Source organism: Tenrec ecaudatus, chromosome 14, assembly GCF_050624435.1.
Source record: "Tenrec ecaudatus isolate mTenEca1 chromosome 14, mTenEca1.hap1, whole genome shotgun sequence".
NCBI lineage: Eukaryota > Metazoa > Chordata > Mammalia > Afrosoricida > Tenrecidae > Tenrec > Tenrec ecaudatus.
The window spans coordinates 40693236-40704753 of NC_134543.1; the positions used below are offsets into that span (position 1 = coordinate 40693236).

Genomic DNA, 11518 nt, shown 5'->3' on the forward strand with positions numbered 1-11518 from the left:
CTTGGTTTTGAACTATTAACCTTGCCGTTAGCCCAACGTGTAAACCACAATGACACCAGGGCCCTCTTATGATTCACCGTACTTGGGATATATAGGTTATGTATTCTATTCATGTGGTAATAATTTCTTTTCTAATAATTAATACTAATCTAGTCCCAAGAAATTGGAGATCAAAAAGGTCCCCAAAGCCCACGCTTGCAAGATGACAGGCTGCTTCATTGTCCCCTGCCCCTCCCTTGAGTAGATTCCCTCACATGTCTTGGTTCTTTGAATCACGGGAGTGTCCCCCAGACCTTAGGCAAGTTCGAGGAAATGTCTCACCTGTGGTGGGTGCTGGTCAGTCCAGAGTTCGAAGGTCAGGTTGCGGTCAGTTTGATGCTGGGCCAGAGGACCTGCTCCACTCCTGGCTCTTGCCAGTGACGTGAACACACACTCTGCTTCTCATTTTATACGCAGCGGGATGGCACTGCAGGGAATCCTGTTCACAGGTATTCACAGGTGAATCCTATCAGTATCTCTTCCCCCCTCCCCCCCGCACCTTGATACCAGACCCATTTAGGGAAAGGGGGTTTAGTAGGAATTACATGGTGCAATCAGATTTTACCCAAGTGTAGTGATCTCTTTTCTACCCTTGGATTTCATCTTAGTGATGCATGTGTAGCCAGGGCGTCTGCCAAGATGTTCCCAGAGGATATTGGCCTCCTGCTCGTCATCAGCCAGGCTTTTCCCCAGGCCACTCCCCAAATAGTTTTTTCTCCTCTCAGCTATAGGCTAGAATTCTTTACAGCTGCTGTAGGGACTAGTAACTAAGATAGCCATTAAACCAAGAGTTGGTCTGATTCTCACCCTCAGCTAAGGTCAGAACACATTCTCTTCCCATTCCTGTTTGTTAGCAAGCTAATTAATGTCCCCCAGAGTGAGACCACAGTCACAGGCATAGGCAATCAAGAATTGCAGTGGATCTCAACCTTCCTGATGCTGCAACCCTTGCATACAGTTCGTGTTGTGGTGACCCCCCAATCATACAATTATTTTCTTTCTTTCTTTTTTTAAAAACATTTTATTAGGGACTCATACAACTCTTATCACAAGCCATACATGCATCAATTGTGTAAAGCACATCTGTACATTCTTTGCCCTCATCATTTTCAAAGCATTTGCTCTCCACTTAAGCCCTTTGCATCAAGTCCTCTTTTTTCCCCTCCCTCCCTGCTTCCCCCTCCCTCATGAGCCCTTGATAATTTATAAATTATTATTTTGTCATATCTTTCCCTGTCATAAAATTATTTTCATTGCTAATTCATAACTGTAATTTTGCTACTGTTATGAATCAGGTGACCCCTGTGAAAGGGTTGTTCGACCCCTCCAAGGGGTCACAACCCACAGGTTGAGAACCACTGGCTTAGAAGGAAAGCTAGGCTCTATCCAACTGATCAGACATTAGAGACCAGGCGCTGCTGCATCCCAGCTGGCTCATTTCATATGGCAGTCAGTTTTCACGGTGCCGGGGCTAGATGTTACGAGGAGGGGCCCTTTCCCAAAACACACATGCATACCTGCACACACACACACACACACACACACACAATGCCTCTCAGAACACATATACATACCTGTACACACACACACACCACCACACCTCTCAGAACTCATATACATACCTGCACACACACATACCCCACCACGCCTCTCAAAACACACATGCATACCTGCACACACACACACAATGCCTCTCAGAACACATATACATACCTGTACACACACACACACCACCATACCTCTCAGAACTCATATACATACCTGCACACACACATACCCCACCACGCCTCTCAAAACACACATGCATACCTGCACACACACACAATGCCTCTCAGAACACATATACATACCTGTACATACACACACACCACCACCATGCCTCTCAAAACACACATACATACCCACCCTCCATCACGCTTCTCAAAAGCCGGAGGCATGTGTGTGTGGTTAGCATTGGCGGATTTGATGGTGAACTTGGCTTTTCTGAGTGGGTTGAAGGCCTCCTTGGAGCACTGTGCACAGCACATGGACAGGTCTTGGAGGGTGACCTGCCCTGCCCCCCGCCCGGCCCCCATTGCTACTCAGAGCCGCTCAGGGGAGCTCGGGAGAGGTGCTCACTGCGGTTCCTAGGCGAAGGAGGGGAATGGAGATTTGTGTCCGTGACTTTGTTTTCTTTGGTATGTGGATTTTTGCCAAGATCTTGCCTTTATAAACAAATAAACAACAAACAAAACACCAAGCCCAAACTGTATTTCTTCGGCTACATGAACAGTAATTTAGTTTTGTTCTAAAATAAATCCTGACTGATGTTTTCACATTTTTGAGGGGGTTGGGGGGGGGCCCTACAGGGTGACTTTCCTGTGTTTTGACTGGGCAGTGACTGTCCCGAGGGAGGGACTTCGGTCTTCTCCCTTGTCCCTGCCCTGGGCCTTGCCCTGCATGTTGGATGAAGGAGAGAGTGAAGGGCCAGAGGCAGGCCCTGGACTGCTGACCCGGGGCAGAGTCATGAGTAAAATAAGTGGTTTTCAGTTTGCATTTTTCCTAGGAAGATTTTTTTTTACTATGCACATATGAAATGTTTATTGAACACCTACTGTGTGCTTGGTGTCGCACCTAGGACTGTTGTTGGTGGGTGGCCTCGCAACGGTTCCACTTCATAGTGACCGCATACATAATAGAGCAAGCCACGGCTGGGCCCTGCCCTGCCACACAACCACTATCAGGTTGGATCACCTCGCTTGGACAATGGCTGTTAGGAGCTATTGTGTTGCCTGTGGCCCATAGCAACCCTATGGTTTTCAGCCAAGATCCATCTGACGTCAGCAATGATTGCCCTTCTTCCACTTCCTCGTGTTCTGAATCTGGCCTGAACTAGGATGATTTGATATACCGTAATTTAATTTCCCCCCATATAATCAACTGATAGAAAACCCCATGCCATCAAATTGATTCTGACTCACAGTGACTGTCGCACAGAGAACTTCCCGTTTTGTTTTTGGTAGACTGTGAATCTGTGGGAGCAGTCAGCCTCATCTTTCTCTCATGAGCACTTGGTGAGTTTGAACTGCTGACCTCCTGTTAGCAGCCCAACGGATCACCCACGATGCCACCAGGGCTCCATTTCCTAAAGCGACACAGCACACCCATTATCAGCGCGGTAGCCCCACTGCTCCGCTCCCTAAACCCTTGGGACCTTTGTGTGGGGTTTTGTGCCCCGTAACCTGTAGCAGGCCTAGGGCCAGACTGGTTTATGAAAGTGTAAGCGACCCCACAACCAGCTCACATTCTCCCAGGGAAGCTTTGGTCAGACACAAGGAAGCTCCAATTATGTTAACATAGTTTTGGTTTTGTGGTTTCAAAATGATTTTTAATAACAGCTGTATTAAATCACCTACCATAGAGTTCACCAAAGTGAGTTGCTTTCAGTACATTGAATGGCTTTTAGTATAGTCATAGAGTTGTACAACCATCATTACGATAGGTTTCAGAATGTTTTTATAACCCCATACCCCAAAAGAAACCCCATATCCACATTAAGCACTCACGCCCATTTCCCTCTCCCCCGCCCTAGGCAGCCAACCTACTGTTGGCCTGTACGCATTTGCCCGGACTGGACAGCATGCGGCAGCAGGGGGCCCTTCCTGTCTGGCTGCTTTCACTTAGCATATTGTGTTCAAGAGCCCGTACGTGGTGGCACTTATCGGTACCGCCTCCCCTTCTCTTTTGAAAGACATTTCATGGTGTGGGTGTACCACTGTTCGTGTATCTGGCCATCAGTTGTTGGACATCATGTAGGTTGTTGGCCCTGGGGGCCCTGATGAATATTGCTACTATTAGCTATTGTGTATAAGCCGAGCATTTTATTTTTCAAGATTTTGTATCTTTGTCACTTGGGACTGAGGCATGTACAGGTATGCAATGTTGACAGTTTCCGGTACCCAAAGGCATACATTTTCTTTAGAGCCATAGAAATGCATAGAGCGTGTGTCTTGTAGCAGAACAGACTGGAAGGTAGTTGGAAGAAAGCAGCTGGGAACAAGTCTTGGGAAGTAAACTTAATTGAATTTATTTGATTACTACGTTTACTTGATTAGTAATTTCTTATGTGTATATTTGCATTTTTATTATCATGGTGTGATTGGTTAAAATGCAAAACTTTGACTCATGTGAATTCATTCTGAATCTTTTTATATGAACGTTTAGTCCGTGCTAGGCATGTGAGGTGACGGGGGCATATTGGAGCCAAGATTGACTGGGTCTGTCTCCTCAAAGTACTTATGTCCAGTCGGCTGAGGGTGGGACAGTGGCTGTGAGGGTGTGTGGGGACCGGGCAGACACCCAGCCTGCAGGACAAGGCGGTGCCCTCTTTGGCAGGTGGGTACAGAGCTGGATATAGATGAGCTAAAGAAGAGGAGATGGAGGGGGTAGGAGGGGAGAGGGAAGCGGGAGGAAGGAAAGAATTCCTAAGAAGAAAGTTTCGCATGTTCAGCATGTTCAGTGTTTAAGGTCGCGTGTGCTGAAGACTGAGTCCCAAGAGCAGGGAAGACTGGTCCCCTCCATAGCTGCCCCAGATGGAGTGGCCTGTGCCCGAGGGCACTGGGAATCGTTGGCTGGCAGGCTTGCATCTGGCCCTGGGGGTGGACACTGAATCAGGAGTGGTGCTTGTTTCCTCTGACGTGATCAAAGGACAGGCCCCCTCCCGTGAGAGGTTTGGAGAAGGTGAGTGAGGGCCCTGGACGAAGCAGTAGGTGGCTTCAGGGCCTGCAAGAATCCACATCCTCCCGCCTTTAGGAGGGCTTCTTGGGGGATGGCAAAGCCTGGACCGTGTACAGTTATGGTTCAGTTTACCTCTTGCCTGAAGTGACCACGACCTCTTGCTGCCATCCAAGCCATCCTGAGCCATAGTGACCCCACAGGACAGAGTAGAACTGTCCCGTAGGGTTTCCGAGGCCACCCGTTCCAACGAGCACAGACCCTCGTCTCCCTCTCATGGTGTGGCTGATGGGTTTGAACTGCATATCTTTCGGTGAGCTGCCCGAGGCTTCATGCCACCAGGGTTCCTTGCTTTAACTGAAGATGCTTGAAAATGCCAGTGGAAGTGAGGAACAAAGATTGCCAGAACAAATTCCACGGAGGAAGGTGGCCAGGCATCCTTTCTCAGGACACTCCAGCATGGCTGCTCTTTCCTTGGTTTCACACCCCTTGCTGTGGACCCGATCCCCACGTGTGGCCGTCCCCGTGGGTCAGAGGAGAGCTGTGCTGCAGTGTCCTCCGTGGCCGGGTGTTTTCAGCAGTAGGTCACCAGGCCTTTCTTCTGCAGTGCCTCTGGTTGGCCTCCAGTTACCATCCTCTCAGCAGCTGAGCATGTCCGCTGTTTGCACCACTTCATTCTTCTCCTCTTGTAAATTCGTTCTTACTTCAAAATGAAAAGCCAGGAAGAGGAACATTGCATAGTTTTCCTGCCCCAGGAAATTCAGGTGTCGAGCTGGTGGGCAGCAGGGGAGCAGATTTACCTGAGTTCTCGCCTCCATTGAGAGACCACAGGATCTCAGGGTACAGTCTGACGGGACTCAACACCAGGAAGGGCAGGATCGGGTGTCAGTCTACCCCTAGGGGGGCTGTGGGCATCTAGTAAGATGTGTGCATGTAAGCTCTGCTCAGATGTGCAACCGAGGCTGGAGGAGCCGGGGACGCTGGGCCAGGATTGGGGATGGTGGATACCTAGCTCTGCTCAACTCCACAATTGGAGGACTCCTGTCCCAGCAGAGTGCCACCAGAGGTGAGGTGCTTAGGACCTGAAGGAAGTGACAGTAGGGCCTTGCCATCCACTGCCATCTGAGGCAGGAAGGTAGGAGAGGTATCTACTATTCACGATTCTCTCTCTCTCTCTCTCTCTCTCTCTCTCTCTCTCTCTCTCACTCACTCTCGCTCTCTCTCATTGTTATCCAGTTGATTCCCTCTCACAGGGACCTGAGAGGAAGGAAGAACTTCCCCTCTAGATTCCCAAACTGTCAGTCTTTACAGGAGCAGAAAGCCTTGTCTTTCTCACTGGAAGTCACTGGTGGACTCAAACTGCTGACCTCGAGGTTAACAACCCAACTTATAACCCACGATACCAGGGGTCGGCGGCCGTGGCTCTCGAGCCATACGCTGCTCTTGTGGTATGTCGTGTAGCTCTACAGTAAAATTGAAAATGAACGGATCAGAGTCTCATTTATGAACAACCTAAAGGACGTTATTCAGATGATGGTGATTTCATGTGTTTATAAGAATGTATGCATGGCTCTCGATTAATTTTTAAATTGTGGCAAGGGTCAGGATCGGCTCTCCATCTCAAACGTTTGCCGATCCCTCCCTAGACCACCAGAGCCCCAACATCAGTGTTCCTTCTACCCCATGTAGATGAGGGTCCCTGGGCGCGGGGGGGGGGGGGAGGAAGGGCAGGAGTCGGATAATCTCGCTTTCTCACTGGGTCTAGATGTGCATCGCTGCTGCAAAGCCAAAGCGCTACATAACGGTGTGAGATGGCCAGGTAGGTTTATGGCTGTGGCTGGCGGGCACCTGGTGATACCCAACCTGCACAGAACCAAGTTTATCCAGCCAGCCCAGTGAGGGGGGTGGCACGCAGGGCGGCAGCCCAGCCCGGTCCAGGGGGTTGAATGCTTTTAGATGTCACTGCACAGACCCATCCGAAAACCTGCTCAATTTGTCCTGCCACCTGGAAATGATGCGTGTTTCCTAACAGCCGAGCATGTGCGTGTGGCTGCTCTTTCTCAGAACCTCACTTGGTGGCTTTTATCCTTTGTCCAGGCATGTACCCTCTCACTGCAGAGACCCAAGAGGCTGAGAGCAGCCAGAAGCTGACTCACTTGCTGAATGCTGTGACCGACGCTCTGGTCTGGGTGATTGCCAAGAGCGGCATCTCCACCCAGCAGCAGTCCATGCGCCTGGCCAACCTCCTGATGCTCCTGTCTCATGTCAGACATGCCAGGTACAAACCGCACACCACCTCCGGGGCAGGGCTTGTGGGGGCGTTCAGGGGAGGACGAAGAGCTTTGAGGGAAGCGTTTGCAAGTTTGAGGTGTAAGGGACCCCTGAAGGGAAGTGGGGCGGGAGAAAGGGATTCCTCCACGCACACACCTGTATCCACAGATGGATTTTAAGCACAAAATAAGCGCTGGGTGAAGGTCACACGGCACCGTATGGGCGCTGTGCTGTCCTAGCTGCGGGGGTGGGGTGGGGGGTGGCTGATCTGTGGAGCTCTCTCAGTGACAGCTTCTCCCCTGAATGAGCTGCTGCCTGCCCTCTACCGCAGGCTGGCTGAGGCGGCCAGGCCATCTGTGGGAGGAGGGCCTCTTAGATCGCTGGGAAATGACAAGCATCGCTGCCGCGCCATTTCTTCTTTTGAACAAAAGTCGTTGCATGTCCAGTTCAGCGACCTTTAGTTACGCCCATCACTATGACCAACCATCACCCGTACCCGATCCCATTTTCACCACCTTCATCTGGTTATAGATTGCCCAGTGCTAGAACTCCGACTCCGTGCTGTTGGCTAAGCGTTGCACTGCTAAACCGCAAGCTCGGGGGTTCAAACCCACCAGCTGCTCAGGATTTATAGGCTCACAAACTCCGTGGGAGGTCCGGATGAGTCCCTTTGGCGTGGGTCTCCTTCTCTGCAGGCGCAGTGCCAGGCCTTTGTGGCCAGCGGTGCACAAGCCGCTGCCCTTGCCCTCCGTCGAGGAGGTGGGTGTCAAGAGCAGCAAGTCCACAAAAGGGAAAGAAAGGCCGGTGGGCCCGGGACTTGGTGGGGTGCCCTGGCTCTGGCAGGAGAGTTGGGAAGACTCAGCGCTCCCCTGAACCCCCACCCCTTCTTGTCCCCATAGTAACAAAGGCATGGAACACCTGCTCAGCATGAAGTGCAAAAACGTGGTCCCCGTCTACGACCTGCTGTTGGAGATGCTGAACGCCCACACGCTCCGGGGGCACAAGTCCTCGGGGGCCGAGTGCAGTTCGGCAGAGGAGAGCAAGAACGAGGGCCGCCAGACACCCCTGTCTCAGTGAGCCACAGCCATGAGGGGCAGAGACTGACCCAACTTGGGGTGCAGTGTGACCCTGGTTCGAAGTCGTTGGGCTTCATTGTTTTTCTACTCTGTGGTGGCCCCTCATCGTATGGCAGGCTCGGTCGCGTACCATCTTCCCCATACCTCCTGGGAGCCGAGAGCCTGGTGAGAGAGCTATGGATACCGTCGGTTCATTGGAATGCCGTTTGTACCATGGGCGGCCTCGTAGGATCGCACTGCGGTACCTCTTTCCTCGTCCCCTGCTTTCTCACCCCTTTGGAAACAGCTCTTAAAAGGTGTTGGGATGAATGACGAGGACTTGGCTTGGGAGGGTTGTAGCGTGGAAAAGGCAGAGGGAGAACACGGCACTGATGGGAGTGGACTCCCCTTCTCTGTGCTGCCCCTGGAATCGAGCCGTGTACCCTCCTGGATCCACCATCAACAGCCAAAGCAGCGGCAGTGGAGAAATCAAATGATGCATTGCATCGAGCAAATCTACTGCCCAAAACCTCTTTGTTCAGAAGCAAGGAGGTCACTTTGAGACCTGAGATGGGCCTGCCGCAAGCCAGGGACTTTGCCGTCACCTCATGTGTATGTGGAAGCTGGACACCGAATAGGCTATGACCAAAGAATCGATGCCTCTGGATGGCGGTGTTGGCTGAAAATTACTGAATATACCATGAACTGCCAGGAGAACAAACACATCTGTCGTGGAGCAAGGACAGCCCGAATGCTCTTAGAAGCGAGGATAGTGGGACTGGGTCTCACGTAGATGTGGCCAGAGCGACCAGTCCCTGGAGAAGGACATTGTCAGCGAGATGGACTGACACGGTGGTCCAGCGAGGAGTGATGGTGCGGATGCCACCGGTCTGGGCCGTGCGTCGTTCTGTTAGGCACGGGGCACTCCGAGTTGGAAGCCACTGAGCGACACCTCACTACAGCACGCCCCTCCGGACCACGCGCAGGTAGCTTTGAAGACCACGACCGTCAACTGACCAGCTTCACAGAACCACCTCAGAGGCCTGTGAGGACTGAGGTCACGTCCTCCTGTGATTCTGTCAGAGCCAGGAGGATTGTCAACTAGGGAGCAGGCGGCCAAGCTGGGACCTACCTCCCAGCAGGGTGTGGTGTGGCAGAGGAGATTAAGAACAAAGAGCGCCGCCTTTTTCCATTCAGGCAGATTCTTCTGCCTTGATTTCCACTTGCGGACTCTTGCTGGCCAGCTGGGGAAGACATTACCTTCAGGGAGGACTCTGATAGTTTAACATCTTCTAGTCCTTCAACTGCCCTTCTTTGACCCAAGGGGCCTGGCGTGGAAAAAGAGCCAGGAGTTATAGGACTGGGACTTATTCTTGGCTTTGCAAGGGACCCCATTGTCAGTGGTTAGAGCACCCTACTGCTCACCAAAGGGCTGGCAATTCGAATCCACCAGCTAGCTGCTCCCCAGGAGAAAGCCGTGGGGCCTGCTTCTATCAAGTAGCCTTGGGAACCCAGTGGGGGCTTCTCTTCGTGCTGCCGTCTCGGGGCTGGGAATGAACTCAACAGCACTGGGGGGCGGGGGTCCTTTTGTGAGCAGTGAAGCTCACAGCAGAGGTAGCAGCCGCCATGGCCACACGTCAGCCAGCGGAGGAGACGAGTCCCTCCCTCTGTGGTTGCGCACAGCACGGTGGTCTCTGGGTGAGGGATTGCACACACCCCAGGGCGTCAAGTTTACTGGCCAGATGGAATCAATTTGATGAGCCCAGCACTTCAAGAAGACCCGTCTGTGTGTGAATGCGACTCAAAAATAGAATTTTTAGGGAGAAGTATTTATAGTGAGAAAGATTATTTTATACCCTAGTGCTATCTTAAAATATTTTCTTAACAGAATATTTATAGAGTGGATTTGGTGAAACAGAAACTTAATAAAAATATTAGTTTTTAACCCAGGTGGAAGGTAAGATGGGACCTGATGATAGGTTTGCTGGTGAGCCTCTGACAAGACCATCTCAACTTGCTTTTCTTAAAACGAAAAATCTTGGTACAAATCACGAGGATCATTCTAAATGCGCAAAGTGACTTAGGTCGGGACTTTGGAAACGGGCAATGAAATCATTGTGCGTGTTACCTCGGATGGTGTTTTAAGGAATGCCCTCGCAAAAGGAGACGGCATGCATTCTCTTTCAGAAACAACGTTGACTTTGCCAGCACATGTCCAGTTGGAAACGAAACATTTCTATTTTATAAGATTGGACACATTTCTTTAAGCTGCTAAAATCTTTTTTTAAAATCAAGGTTATGTGAAGGAAATGAAAATCACCCTCACACGTAGTACCTGAACAGATTTGTGAAGCACTTGTTCTGTGCCCGTTTCCAGATAACCCCCATCCTTACCGCTGCCAAGAGTATTCAGCTGCAGAAACTCCGCTTGCTCAAGTTCATAAACGAGAGCTCACAGTGCAACATGACACACGTCCAATTTCAGTACAGACACTGATCGAGAGTTTGACTAGTTAAGAAAACGTTGAAAACAGTCTTTTTAAAGTGCATAATCCATTCATCACATGCAGCCTGACCGGCACAGCTGCTCTGGTTAAGCGGGAGGTCCACTTTTGGCATGCCCCTCCACATGTCCAGAACCCCCTACAGACAGCTTGCACAGCACCTGGGACATGAAGGCTCAGGCCTATCTTTTTCCCACTTGTGTCAGCTACAGGGCTTACCTGCCTGGCCAGCGAGGCTCTGCAACAGGACTAGCTTGGGAAGGAGTTGCTTCCTGAGCGGAGTGGCCGTGTCATGGGGATAGGTCATCTATGCCTCCGGCTACACCTCTAGCTACGTGGTTGGCCTGGCTTGGATGGGACCCGCGGGATCCTTAATAGGACAGCAGTGGTGACAGGAGGGAACGTATTCTGCCCTTGCCCTTCTCTCCTAGGCTCCTAAGTTAGCGGGCACAGTCGTCACCTCCCTCTATCTGCCCTTGTTTTTCTCAAACACGTTTTCGTCGAGTATGTGCCATGGAAATTTGCTCATGTACCGTGTTCACATCCTTTAGGCACTGGATGCTTCACTGCAGGGTGAAAACACCTGCCATTTATTCTTTGCAGCTTTCAGAGTCACCAGGATTCTGGCTCTGGTGGCAGCTCTACGATGCACCTTGTTTCTGCAACATGCAATCTGCTTCTCACCCTTTTGGTTGGGGGCCAGGACCTGTTACGTTTGAGTAACCCCAACAACCTTCTCTGCCAGAGGCCCAGCCCGCAGGCTCCCCTGCTTTGGGCAGCACTAGCCCAGTCCCCACAGTCATGCTGCTGCGCTTGCTTTGGTGGTGGGGGTCTAAACGCCAGGACCATGGCTCCTGTGTACCCAGAGCCCACCTGCCGGCTTCACCCTTTTCCAGATGAACGCTTTGTATCCTGAAACCAGCTTGTTGACAGCCA

At 51.2% G+C, this 11518-nt stretch overlaps 1 protein-coding gene across 2 annotated transcripts in view; it reads left to right on the plus strand.

The window, feature by feature from the left end:
* Nucleotides 1-8123, plus strand: part of ESR2 (estrogen receptor 2) — a 49455-nt gene extending 41332 nt beyond the window's left edge. For both annotated transcript variants that reach the window (XM_075530773.1, XM_075530775.1), the window contains 2 exons: nucleotides 6850-7030; nucleotides 7923-8123. In XM_075530773.1, the coding sequence (XP_075386888.1) occupies nucleotides 6850-7030; nucleotides 7923-8100 (359 nt within the window). In that variant the 3' untranslated portion in view covers nucleotides 8101-8123. The remainder of the gene's footprint in view (nucleotides 1-6849; nucleotides 7031-7922) is intronic.
* Nucleotides 8124-11518: the final 3395 nt, after the last annotated feature.